The sequence below is a fragment of the Arvicola amphibius genome, chromosome 1 (genome assembly GCF_903992535.2).
Source record: "Arvicola amphibius chromosome 1, mArvAmp1.2, whole genome shotgun sequence".
NCBI lineage: Eukaryota > Metazoa > Chordata > Mammalia > Rodentia > Cricetidae > Arvicola > Arvicola amphibius.
In genome coordinates this window covers 152,153,611-152,167,861 of record NC_052047.1, presented here as the reverse complement: position 1 = coordinate 152,167,861, position 14,251 = coordinate 152,153,611, and the positions used below count along the sequence as shown (strand labels likewise).

Below are 14,251 nucleotides of genomic sequence, written 5' to 3'. Positions count from 1 at the left end.
CAATCACCTCACTCAGGAGGTAGAGGCAGGAAGACCACAGCTTGAGGCCAGTCAGAGCAAGACCTGTCTAAAGAACCTGAAAGAATTCCAGCCTCCGCCCCCTCAGAATAACAAGAAGATGCTCAAAAACTCAGCAAGCACCACATTTCATGGCACAGGGGAGGGGGGGAGAAGCGGGGGGGGGGGGAGCAGGGGGGAGGGGGGAGGGGACAGACGCAAGCAGATCTCTACGTGTTCCAGGCCAGCCAGGGCTAAAGAGTAAGAGCCTGTCTTTAAACAGACAATTAGAGAGGAGCAGCAGTTCATACCTGTAATCCTGTAGTTGGGAGGCTATGGCAGGGGTCTCCGTGAGTTTGGGAATTGGACCTGGGCTACATAGTACGACCCGTAGAGAGACAGACAGACAGAGAAAGAGGGAACAGGAGCAGGAGAGGGAGCAGACCATAGTTGTGCAGACCTGTAACCCCCAGCACTTGAATGGAGTCAGGAGCATCAAGAGTTCAAGGGAAGTCTTGGCTACGCAGCAAGGTTTAGGCCAGCGCAGGCTACATAAAACCCTGTCTCAAAAAAACTAAAGAGAAGGAGGAAGGGAGGGAGGAAAGGAGGGGAAGGAGGAAGAGATGAAGGAGGAAAAGGGGAAGGGGAGGAGGAAGAAGAGATGACCAGGGATGCCAAGCACAGAGGAAAGCAGGGAAGAGGCCTCAGGAGAAACCAGACCTGCTCACACTTGGAGGCTGAACTTCTGGTTTCCATGCCTGCATGAAAATACATTTCTGTGAAGTTCCCACCAATCTGTGGTGGGACTCCATTATGGCAACCCTAGCCCACCAACACCACCTGCATCACTGGCCCCTGTCGCTTCCCGTCACTGATACCAATCCAGGCTACAACTTCACTTACCTCATCGAGTCTTCCAGCCTAGAGACACTAGTATCCTCATTTTAAAGTTGGGAAAACTGAGGCCCAGAGAAGTTAATTATTTCCACCTGATAAACGGCACAGACAATATCTCAATCCAGAGAAGCAGGCTCCAGAGCCTGTGCTCCTGGCCACCATGCTACACTGTTTGGGACACTCACACCACTAGTCTGTAGGAAACCACACTCTGCCCGAGCTCTCAGAATAGTTGGATGAGCCTTACAGACACTCCCTGGCTAGTGGTAAGGTTTAGCCCGATCATCCCAAATTGTTCTCCTGGAACCTCAATGATGGTATGTCCCTCAAGAGCCCAGCAATCGCATGTCTAGTAGCATACTGCCATGCCTACAGGACAGCCATATGCTAGTTCTAGAGCAGGAACAAGAAATGCAAATGTAATAAAGCCTGGGAGGGAGGGAAAGAAGGAGGAGAAAGAGAGAGAGAGAGAGAGAGAGAGAGAGAGAGAGAGAGAGAGAGCTGCTACACATGATTCAGGGAGCCATCAATGCATCCATTCTTTAGGGAGCACCTCTGCTCTTTGCCACATGGATGCAGGAATGGAACCCTCTGCCACCAACTCACTGGTCATCCAGGGGCTTCTCTGCCTCAGTGTCCTTGAGGAAGGTAGTTCACTGACCCAGTTAGGAAAAGCTTTGTTCACAAGCAGCAGAACCGACAGCTGCCTACCAAGCGTGAGAATGCGGCCGCTGCCTCCCCACGTACCAGGAATCAGGGCTACAACAGAGATGGGCCCTCCTGACCCCCTCACCAAAAGGACTGCAGGGCAAGAGAAGCAGCCATTGGTTCTGCAGCACAGTGGTCTGGTAGAAGCTGGAGTGGACACTCATTTCTTGCCATTGGCACACCCTCTTGTGGGCCTCCTGCCAGAAAACACTGAGTCACCCTTTGTAACGGACAAAGCCAAGCTTTGTCAGCACCCAGTTACTCTGGAGGGTGGGAGGAGTGAGAAACTTGACTGGTACTCACGATGTTCTGTGTCTAATTTGTAAATCAGGCAGGCGCTGGCTCTCTTCCCTCCCTAGCCCCTTGCAGAAGGGTCTCTCAAGGTGTGGTACCTAAACCTTCTGCGCCACTCTCCCCAGGTTCTACTCGATCAGACTCACTAGGGTACGTTTATGAAGTACCATGGGTGATTCTGGGGCCTGTGTGCCTCTGGATCCTTTATTATTTACCGGTAGCCTGTCTGAGGAAGCTGGACATACCTTGATGTAGACGAGGAAGGAAGACCACCTGTCCTGGATCACTTGACTTGCAGTACTAAAACCTGGACAATCCAGGAATTAAAAAGCCAAGATGGCTGATGTATGCTACTTGTTCTGCTGCTGTGATAAAATATGTGGCAACCACAGTTTAAGAAAAGTTTATCTTGGCTCAAAAAAATTTACGGGTATGGTCCATCGTGGCAGGAGTCACGGCAGCAAGAGTTTGATGCAGCTGGTCACCTAGCATCCACAGTCACAGCAAGAAATGAAAGTTCAGCTTGCCTTCTCGTTTGTATGGGGTTAGGACCTTAACCTAATGATACTCCTCACTTTCAGGGTGGGTCTTCTTGCTTCAGCTAAACTGAGATCATTCCTCACAGATGTGCCCAGAGGCTGGCCAGGTCAGAGATTCTAGGTCCTGTCAAGGTGACAATCCATATTAGCCACCCCTGTACCTCTCAAAAATCCGCCCCCCCCCCACACACACACACAAGGGCCAGGAGAAGGGGTGCTGACAGGTGAGAGATCTTCTCCACAGCCCTCAGAGTTAGAGTTGGAATGTACCACAAATATACTCAGAATGTACGTGGGTGTGGCTGCAGTCTGGATTTCACAACATTTCAGATGAAAAAATGAAAACAGACCGCAAAGAACTGACTCAGGAGCACTGGAAACGGGTCCAGCTTCCGCTGCCAGTCCTCTGCCCAGAACATACAGCCACCACAAGAGCAGCAGATGCCTGCCTCGAGCCGGCTGTCCCCCCGAGAGGAGGGAGTTGTGAGAGCCATTCCTTTCCTCTCCTCTGGAGAACAGCTCTACCTCTGTCCTCTGTCAGCAGGGATGAACCAGCAAGCAAACATACTCTAAGGTCAAGTCATAGGCCAGCCACCAGGAGCTCCTCAGCCCCCTCCTGCCATAGCCAAAACATCTCTCAAAGGACACACTGTCCTGGGCCCCCATTTATCATGTGAGAAAAACTGAAATGTGGGACCCAAAAGTAGGCCAGGTAGCCCACAGAGCTAAAAGGTGAGTCCTTCTCCTGGCCACCATGTGAGTGAGCCTTCTGCAAAGCTAAAACTGACAGAGCAGAAAAGGAAATCAGAACTAGCTATTGAGGAGGTTGGATATAGGCTGGCCAGAAAGCAAGACTATGGAAGTATGACCAGTGAGACGGCTCAGGCACGTGCCACCAAACCTGAACACCTGAATTCAATCCTTGGTACCTACCTGGTAAAAGAAGAAAGATAATTCCCACAAGTTGCCCTCTCCTGCACCTACACACAAACAAAACATGCACATACAAATAAATAAATGTCTTTTTTAAAAAGAAAGAAAAAAATTAAGAGCATGTACTGCTTTTCTGGAAGACCCAAATTCAGTTCCCAGTACCCACGTGTCAAATGGTTCACAGCTGCCTGTACTCCTGCTCCAGGAGATCCAACAGCCTCTTCTGGCCTCCAAGAGAACTGAACTCCCTCCCCTACCCACCTCTCTGTCTCATACACACACACACACACACTTAAAAATAAAACTTGTTTTTTGAGACAGAGTATCACTATATGTCTGCAGCTGGCCTAGAACTCACTATGTAAACCAGGCTGACTTTGAACTCATAGAGATCCACCTGCGTCTGCTGGGATTAAAGGAGTATATCACCACTCCCAGTCAAAATACAATCTCTTTTTTAAGCACGTGTGGATTCATCAAGTCCTAACACCCACATCTTACAGATGGAGAAACAGTCAAATATCCTTCCCAGAGAGCTACAGACAGGAACTCCTTTCCTGGCCCCCTTAAGGTCTGTCCAGTGGTCATGGCCACAGGTGCTGCTGACAGAGCTGAGGTTTGTTGTGTCCAGCGTGGCAAAGGCCAGCTAAAAAAGCACAACTAAAGTACTTGAGGGACTGGAGTTCTCGCTTTAGAGGACATCCCTAGCACGTGTGAGGCCCTGCATTCCGCTCCACCCCCTGCACCACCAAAGCATGATAGTCCTAAAAATGAGAACCAGCAAGACAGCTCAGTCAGTGAAGCCACTTAAAGTCGAGCCTGGCCCCCAGGACCCAGGTGGCAGAAGGAGAAAATTGACTCCTCCAGGCTGTCCCTACCTCCGCACATGCACTGTGGTACTCATGGACACGCAGACTAAATAAATTAATAAATGTAATTTTTAAAAAAAGAAAGTCTAAACTTAATTAAGCTAAGGATCATGAAACATTTTTACTCTTCATACCCAATAGAAGAAAAAGTCAACACTGAAGGGTTTTAGAATGAATTCTTCAAAAGCATTTTGAGTTCTCCATAACTGAGTATTTTCTTTTCAAAAGTTACCATCATAAAAAAAAAGAGAAGCCATAAATTTGAGTGGGAGAAAAATGAGGGGAACATGGGAGGGATTGGAAGGAGGGAAGGGAGGGAAGGGGGGACGTGTTGTAATTGTATTTTAATTTTAAATATTAAAAAGTCACCTTCAAGTTATAAGCCATGACAAAATGGGAGCAATTGTCCAACAATTAATGTGTCTATAGTTGGCTCAATAAAGCCCTGGCTGTGCAGAGGCCTCCAGGGAACGGATGAGTCACTTTATGAGGCAGAATAGCTGAAGGCAAAACCTCTACACTGAGGACATTTCAACTTTTAAATAAATGCTTTCTAAAATGGCCTCTTGTCCCTGCCTTCTGAAACAGAGCACAAGCCAAACACAGAGGTTTATGCTTACAATCCTGGTACTGAGAAGGTTGAGGCAGGAGGATTGACATGAGTGTGAGACCAGCCTGGGCTACATGGTTAGACCCCATCTCAAACAATAATAATAATAATAATTGATAAAAGTAAGTAAGATGGAGCATATGAGCTTGGGATGAAGATCGGGAGAGGCTCCTTCACCCAGATTATGCAAGGCCCTGAGTTTGATCCCAGGCTTCACAAAAAATAACAATAATAATAAAATAAAATAAAGCAGAGGGCAGGAGACAGTGCTTCAGCAACCTCCTAAGACAGCACACTAGACCTGGGAAGCCCTGCTCCGGTCCCATCCGTCAGGAGTGCGTATGAAGGACTTCCTATCTCCACGCCAGGCTCTTGTCTCGGCCCATCTCTGTCCTCTAGCTGGCCACCTCAGCCCTCTGACAGCCGCAGTTATTCAGAGCTCAGCGGCCACACCCCATGGGTCAACAGTTTCCTCCATCTGTGGTTATTAAAGTGACAGAGCTGGAAATTCCTGAGCGTGTCCCAGAACCGCACTGCAAATCCTTCTCCTGGCCGTCAGTGCAGGACGGTGCATATGCCTGCTCTGAAGTCCTTACACTCTGCTAGGTGGCCAGCACGGGTCACTGTGGCCACATTTTTAAGACAGAACTAAGCTTTACAGTTAAGTAAGCGTCACAGGTGCCTGGTCAGTAAATGGCAGGTTGTATAATGTGCACCCTTACTGCTCCAAACCCACAGGCTTTGCAAATTCTTGAGGTACCCACTCTGTTTAAGGATCCATTATCCAAAATACACAAAGAGGGACTGGGGATTTCATGGGTAAGGGCTTGCATCCAAACGTGAGAACCTAAATATGAATCCCCAGAACCCACACACAGCCAGGCACAGTGGTACGCCTTGGTTTGTTTTTAAGTTTTTTCAGCCTTTTTCTAATGTGTGTGTTTTGTCTGCACCATGTTGTCTATGCACCATGTGGATACTGTCCCAGCAGAGGCCAGAATTAGATCCCCTGGACCTGGAATTACAGCTGGTTACTCGCCAACATGTGATGTGTGCTAGGAACTGAACCTGGGTCCCCTGAGAGAGGCAGTCAGGGCTCTTAATCACTGAGCTATCTTTCCAGGTCAGGGCTGTGGCATTGCAATTCCAGTGCTTTTCCAGAGAAATGAGAGGAGGAGACAGGAGAATTCCAGAGAGTTCTCAGCCTAGCTAACCTGGTGTACATAGTGGCAGGGGCGGGGGAGGGGGAGGGACTGTCTCAAAAAAGGTGAAAGGTAAGGTACCACCACCAGAAGTTGACTTTTGAACTACACACGTGCACGAGCAGGCACGCACGCACGCATGCTCGCACACACACACACACACACACACACATACACACACATACACATACACACACACACACACTCACGGGTGAAGATGGAGTCATTATTTAGTCTCAAGAGGTTGGCCTCTGCTGTTTCTTCCCAGTTCTACAGACCCAGAACATGTTGCCAATAATGTATCCATTTTAATTATATTCTAACAGTTATTCTTTCCAATGAGTTGATTATAACAGGATGTCAGCCCTTTGGCTTACTGCAGAGAGTACCCAAACCACACTGAGGCTGACTGGTATCCCTTTAGACTTCTGACTACCAACGACAAGCTGCCACCCAGCACTGCCTGAAAATGCCCCTACCTTTGCTAGAAATTCTTTCTCCTTTTGCATCATGGTGAGCCACACCCTATCTGGTCCCCTGAGCCTGCCTCCCTCCTAGTCTTTGCTTTCAGATTACAATCTCATTGATTAAGTCACCAAGAAAACAGAAGCCAAGATCAAAGGCTGCCTCATCTTCTTTCTGTCCAGCCTTCTGCCTGCCTGCCTGCCTGCCTGCCTTCATCCAGCTGTGAGTTCTCACAGCAGGCCTGCTCTTTGATGGAATGACCAACTGCCCTGCTTTGCCTGGAACTAAGGGTATTTCTGGGATCTGGAACTTTTCATCTTAAACTGGACTTTTAGCTAAAGCTGGGCAGATAACTCTAATTACAGATGGGCTTTGCTTGTTCCTTGCCAGGGCCAGAACACCCTCCAGGGTGAAAGGATAAATCACATGGAAGTTCCGTGGCAGGCCCTGCCACGGTCTGCCCCCAAGAGAACGTGCCACGCAACAAAGTTCGTGCAAGGGGTTTATTAAGGGAGGGAAGACGGGAGAGCGAAAGAGCAAAAGGCTGTCTTGGAGTGGGTACATGAGAGAGGCAGGTAGACAGACAAACAGAAAAGAGGAGCAAGATCAAGAGAGAGGACCCTGTGGGCACTTTTAAGGGGTGCGCATGTGGCATAATGACGGTTGAAAGGCACCTGGCAGCAGGTGATGACGTAACATCCTAGGGGGACAGTCAAGGCAGGCTGGCGGCTGTGGCAGGAATTAACAGAGTACAAAAAACCCTCTCCTTCCTTCTCCTAATGCAAGGGCTTCACCTGGTATCTTCCTGTCTTCTGCCTCTTCCATCTCTCTGTCTCTATTGAATCATTGCCCTGAGCAGGCCACAAGTTTTAATATCTGCCATCTTAGAGAATTAAAAAATATTACCCAGGGGCTGCAGAGATGCCTTAATCATTAATAGCACATGCTGCTCCTCCAATAGACCTGGGTTCAGTTCCAAATGGCTCACAACTCCCCGTAACCACAACCCCAGGAGCCCCGGCTCTCCCTCTCATGGCCTCCACAGGTACCCACACATAGATATAGAGATATGCACATACACATGAATAAAAATAAACAAGTAAAAATATTCCCCTTGCCCTGGCTTTCTCTTCTCCTACCAGCCAATATTTTAGCCTTTCCAGCTGATTTATCTGCCCTCAATGAATCTCTGCTTCTTCTCAGGCCTCCATTCTCTTCTCCCCCAAGAAAAATCTTTATCATTACTGGAGCCAAAAACAACGTAACCAAGGAAAGATTTATTTGGGCTACAGGTTTCAAAGAAGTCATCCCAAGGTTACTCAGTTCAATGTACTTGGACAGAACATCATGGCACCAGGACCGTGTGGTGGAGGGCAGAAGAAAGCAGAGTAAGGGAAATACAGGATGAGGCCAGAGAGACAGACAGACAGACAGACTGACTGACTGACTGACTGACTGACTGACTGAGACGCCTTAAATTCTCAGCATCTAATCTCTACCACAGATTCCAAACACATTTCTTGAGGTGGTCAAGTCTACCCACACTAAGGAAACCACACTTGATGCCATGGTTTGCTTGGTAAGGAAAGATGAGGGGTGACCAGCATCCCCTGCTACAGTCAGATTCCCAAATAAAGACAGGGAAACTTATTGATTATGAATGTTTGGCCCTAGCTTAGGCTTGTCTCATTAACTCTTTTAACTTAATTTAACCTGTTTCTATTCCTCTACGTGTTGCTTCAGGGTTTTTTCCTCTCTTTTCATTCTGTATGTTCTACTTTCCTGCTTCCTCTGTGTCTGGTTGGTCTCTGGTATCTCCTTGTCGTCTCCTTTTCTTTCTCCTCAAGCCTAAATTCTTCCTCCTGCTTACACTCCTGCCCAAAAGTACCACCTATACCTCCTCCCTCATTATTGGCCATTTAGCCTTTCATTAGACCAATCAGGTGCCTTAGGCAAGGCAAAACAGCAGCACATCTTTACATAATTAAACAGATGCAACATATCTTTACACAGCTAAGCAAATATCCGGCAACATAACTCCCCGGCAGAACCTTTCCTCGGGCTGTTCAGTGGCTCAGATTTGCCATTTTGCTTCTTTGAACTTGAGTTTAGCTCAAAAAGCACTTCCTGGAGCCTTATCTCCCGTCAGGTTCATTTAGTACTTCAGAGACCAGGGCTTAAAGATGAGTCATGAAGACGTGGTCCCTGGCCCTTAGAAGCACAGGAGACAATTAGATTAGTTGTAGTAATTATATCAGGATTAAGTATATTCATGTAAGAGCTACAGGGGTGTGTGTGTGTGTGTGTGTGTGTGTGTGTGTGTGTGTATACTTGAAGGCTTGAAGGAAAAGGAAGGTGACAATTGTTTTAGTTCATAATGTAAAACAGATGAGGTGAGCAGCAAGCACAGTCTACCAAAGCCTGTGTGTTCAAACATAAACCAAAAAGCAAGCCAGGCCTGATGGCTCACACCTAAGATACCAGCACTCAGGAGACCTAGATGGGGTGAGATCCTGTCTCAAAAAAAGAAAAAGACCCAGGTTTCCTTGCTACCAAAGCCTCCAGAGTTAGAGCCTCACACTTCCTGGCCCTGCTGTTTGATTATGCCACAGAGTGAGGCTTGTTTGCTGACTAGGCTCCCAGATGCTCATCCAGCACTAGAGGCAGAAAGTTTGTGAATGATGGTTTTCCTTAGGTTGATCTTTATTCCTCTCCCCTAGTTTTCTTGCAGAGAAAAAAAAACAAAACAAAACACTTCTAACCAGGTTGTTCCCAATAAGCCAGTGCTTACCCAACTGGTAAACTTCAAGGGAATATTAGACAGTGAAGACATGGGGCCTGTTGGAGTTCCTCCCAACACAACCCTCCTTATAGGACAACCCAGGAACTTTCAGCACAGTGGCCAACCCTGCAAATAGAAAGAATGTCAGAGAAGGATCTGGAGAAGGATGCCTGTAGGGAGAGCCTCAGCTTCCTTAGCAATAGGGGTACAAACTGGATGATGGTGCCTGGCACCATGAGACATTGGCAGTGCTCAGAGGAGTCCTTCTGGCTGAACATGAAACTCCAGCAGCCCTAAACTCAAGTATCTCAGCAGAGGGAGAGAGAGAGAGAGAGAGAGAGAGAGAGAGAGAGAGAGAGAGAGAGAGAGAGAGAGAGTTCACATGTGGGGAGTCAGTTGTCTCTTCAGCCATGTGAGTTCTGGACATTAAACTCTGATCATCTGACTTAGCAGCAAGCACCTTCACCCACTGAACCATTTCACCAGCCCAAGCAACAGCAACAACAACTACTGTGGATAGGACAATTCTTTCTTGTGTCTTGCAGGAGTCTGCTTTGCATTGTAGACTAATTAGTAGCAATCCTGCCACCACATACTAGATGGCAGTAGAAGTCCCCTAGTTGTGACAAGTGTATTCAGATATTAGCAGATATAGCACCCCTGACTGAGAACCACTGACCACGAAAAGAGAGCAAAGACAATGGGAATTGGGAATCCTAGTGTGAACAGCATGGACACAGTGGGACAAGGGACGTCATGTCTGCAGTAACAGAGGAGTCTGAACGCCCTATAATAGCCCCATCTGGCGCTCCTCCAGGCCTCCCCTTTGGGGAAGGGAAAACATTAGTCAAACCTAGATCTATCTCCATACCCACAAGACCTCATAAAGTTAAGATAGCATTATCCATCTAACTTTTCTATTTTTTTATTTTATTTTATTTTTTAAAAAAATAAAAACTGTCTTTTTTCATTTTTACATACCAATCCTAGTTTCCACTCCCTCCACCTTCCCCCCACCCCACTTCCCATCCACTCCTTGAGAGGACAAGACACATTGCTTTGGGGAAGGTCCAAGACCCTCCCTAGGATATCTGAGCTGAGCAAGGTATCCATCCAAAGAGAATGGGTTCCCAGAAGCCAGTACAAGCAGTAGGGACTAAATCCTGGTGCCACTGCCAGTGGTCCCTGCAGTCTGCCCCTACCATGCAACTGTCACCCACATTCAGAGGGACTAGTTTGGTCCTCTGTTGGTTCCTTCCTAGTCTGGCTAGAGTTAGTGAGCTCAAGTAAGCTGTTTCAGTGGTAGCCCCATCATGGTCTTGACCTCTTTGCTCATATTCTCACCAACAGAGGCAATACCATTTTTACTGATAAGTCTTTAACTTATATTTGCCTGGACCACTCCAGTCTGAGACTAAGTCTGAGGCCATTTTGACAGTAACTCTGGCTAAGACCCCTGACAGCTGCAGAGGTTTCTCGCCTCCGGCAGCCCGCTCTCAAATACACATATACGTGGATGTAAGTCCACATCCACGCATATGCAAACAAACATACATTTTTAAATGTATGTATACATGAGTGTTTTGTATGTGTGTAGCACACACATGCATATGTGTGTGCTTTACAGACATAGATGCATGTGTGCATATATGCATACACTGTTACATGCACACAGGCATGCATCCACACAAATACCCATAAATCCACCATTCAGGAGGTTGAGGTACAAGGACCACATATTTGAGAAGCGAATGGGCTTACACATTGGGACCTCACCTCAAAAAAATAGAAAACAAGAGGCAAGAGCTGACTGACCTACTGAACCTCTTCCACATTTTTTGTCTTCATTTTGTTTTTTTGAAGCAAAGTCTCATGTAGACCAGGCCTGCTTGAAGTTCACTATGTACCCAAGGATGATTTAAATTCTTGGTGTTCCTGCCTCTGACCCCTAAATTCTGGGGTTACGAGTATGTGCCTCCATGCCTGAACTATCTTCTGTCTGTCTGTCTGTCTGTCTGAGTCTTAGCCTTACCCTATAGCCCTAGGCTGGCCTGGACCTCATGCTAGCCCCATTTAAATGCTAGAATTACAGACATGAGCCCACACATGTGACATGACCAGCTGCCCCACTATCCTGCCACCGTGACTTTTCCGTCACTGTACCCCAGAACTGTGAACCAAAAATCCCCTCTTTCTTCATGTGCTTAGTGAAGAACTTTGCCACAGCAGGGAGGAGAGTAAGGAATTCAACCCCTTTCAAATACTTCACCCATCTTGTGAGCCACCATTCATGATATCTCTCCCCCTGGAATTCTTAGGCCTCTGTCAACCCCACCGCCACTAAGTAATAACAACCAGAAGCCAGGCACCTCCCCTCCCCCACCCAGCCCAGGGCCTCTCTGCGGCTCCTGCCCACTCTGACTCACACCAGCCCTCACCAACCGCATGAATTCAGCCTTCCCTTGATGCCTACGCCAGGACCACACTTCCCCTCCCTCTCTTCCTACCCGCTACCATAATTTCCCAAGGATTGATCCAGACCCTGACATGAAGATAGCCAGAAGCTCTTGTTTAAAACACTCTGACAGCGAAAAAGACCAGACCCAAAGGCGAACTGTGAGAGCCCCTTCTGAGGTCGCTCAGACAGTCAGCTGTGTGGAGATAGAAGGGTGGCTGCAGGGGCTCAGGCAGGGGGATTGGGAAGGCAGTGTTTAATAGGGACGTGCAATGGGGACCAAGTGTTAGCTGGAGAGGAAGGGTTTGTAGAGATGACAGTGACAGCAGACGTGACTGTATGTAAACCATGTAAGAACCACTTATTAATGTGTCACTTCCTGAGCATGATGGCCCGTAACCCCAGCACTTGTGGCCATCCTCAGACCCTGTCTAAAACAATAAGTGAGCAGTAACTTCAGCCAGTTACCAAACCCACCAGGCCTCACTTTCCTTATCTGTAAAATGGACACAGCACCTTCTTCTCAGGGATCTTCTGAGGGTTGCATGAGATATAGACTATGACAACTGATTCCTCAAAAAAAAAAAAAGTGAGTTTGAAAGCTTTTAATCCCAGGCACTCAGGAGGCAGAGTCATGCAGCTCTCTACGAGTTCGGGGCCAGCCTGGTCTACACAGAGAGTTCCAGCACATAGAGACCCTGTTCACGATAGATAGATAGATAGATAGATAGATAGATAGATAGATAGATAGATAGATAGAGAGACAGATGGAGAGAGAGAGAGAGAGAGAGAGAGAGAGAGAGAGAGAGAGAAAGAGAGAGTTTGAGGGACTGAAATGGCTCAGCAAATAAAAAGTACTGATGACCTGAGTTGATTTCCAGAACCCAAGGTAGAAGAAATTGACTCCTCTTTCAGGTTGACCTTTGAGCTCTAGGTACATGCTATGGCCCACATGCACCCTTAATCATACACGTTCTTTACACATACATATGCATTCTCCATACATACATGCATACATACACACTCACCAGTAATCATAATGAACAAATAATTTTTTAAAAGATGCCTCTTGCTGGGCAGTGGTGGCACTAGGGAGGAAGAGGCAGGTGGATCTCTGTGAGTTGGAGGCCAGCCTGGTCTACAAGAGCTAGTTCCAGGACAGACCTCAAAGCTACAAAGAAGCCCTATCTTGAAAAACCAAAAAAAAAGCCTCTTTTAAAGAAATAGGTGAGTTTGTCATCCAATCAGACCACGAACACTTACTGAACACTTGCCAGGGTCCTGGAGACTGAAACAAGAGCAGACAGAATCTGACCTGATATCCCAGGTGCTCACAGACATCAGAAGGGTCCTTTCTGCTGTGCTCAAGTGTCTGAAAAGCTACCTGCCAGAGAGAAACTCTTGGCCAGAGGGAAGCAGAGTCCTGATCTTAGAGGCTGAGGCTAGAGTCTGACAGGGTCGGGTGAGAAGGGACACTGTCAGACATGACACGGAAGAGATAGGTGGACAAGGGAGGTCTCTGAGGATTTAAACCTGAGAGATCCTAATCAAAGCCAAGGTTGAGTTATCTGAGCTGGCAATGGCTGTTCTGAGACCTGAGGCATTCCTAGCCAGAGACTAGCTCAGAAAAAGGCCCAGAGACCTTGATATATTTGAGGAAGAAAACAGAAGGCTAAGGTTGGTATGTGATGGGAATGTACACTGGGAAACTTGCCGTTTTACTGGGTGTGAGGGCAGGAGAGTGCTCTTAATCCAGGAGCCCATGCAGAAGCCCCTTCTCACAGGAATTCCTCTCCAGAGACACTGTTATCTTAAGAGGAGAGGGTACGTGGTCTCCTTATCTCTCCATTCATCCTCTTTCTCCCATGGATCTTGGAGGCTATCTTCCAGCAACCCCTTCTTGTCAGCCAAGCCTAAAGGCCTGCAAGGGTGGGCTGAGCCCCTGAGCTCTGCCCACAGTAAGACCAGACCCTTCTTCGGCTGCTAGCTACTCATAGTCACCCCAGCCACACTCCCAACAAAACCCAGGACCCAAGCAATCAGCTCTCTCTCACTTACCCACATACCTCAGAGAGCATGATTGAAAAACAGCATCTTAGTCTACAGTGTAGCTTAGGGGTAGAGTGCTTGCCTAGTACACGCCAATCCCCTAAGATCCACCTCTATCCGAGAGAGAGAGAGAGAGAGAGAGAGAGAGAGAGAGAGAGAGAGAGAGAGAGAGAGAGACTAATGGAGGAAAAGAAAAAGGAAGGGAAAGGGGGAGAGAGGGAAAGTAAAACAAGAAAAAAGAGGTAAGAGAAAGAATATTTATGTGTTTGTTTGTCTGTATGTTAATGTACTTGAATGGTTTGTCTGCATGTATGAATATATGTGTATCATAGACTTGAAGTCCTGTGGAGGCCAGAAGAGAGTATAGGATCTCCATAACAAACAGTTGTTAGGAGCCATGTGGATGCTGAGAACGGAACCCCAGTCCTCTATGAGAACAATGCTCTTAGCC

The 14,251-nt window shown here is 47.5% G+C and overlaps 1 protein-coding gene across 3 annotated transcripts in view; it reads right to left on the bottom strand.

Annotated features, from left to right (window-relative positions):
• Nucleotides 1–14,251, bottom strand: part of Ahnak (AHNAK nucleoprotein) — an 88,416-nt gene that overhangs the window by 14,471 nt on the left and 59,694 nt on the right. Inside the window, exon 6 of one of the 3 annotated variants that reach the window (XM_038317761.1) lies at nucleotides 9,306–9,422. The exons of the other annotated variants lie outside the window; for them this stretch is intronic. Coding sequence (XP_038173689.1) covers nucleotides 9,331–9,422 — 92 coding nt within the window. The 3' untranslated portion in view covers nucleotides 9,306–9,330. The remainder of the gene's footprint in view (nucleotides 1–9,305; nucleotides 9,423–14,251) is intronic. 3 annotated transcript variants of the gene reach the window in all.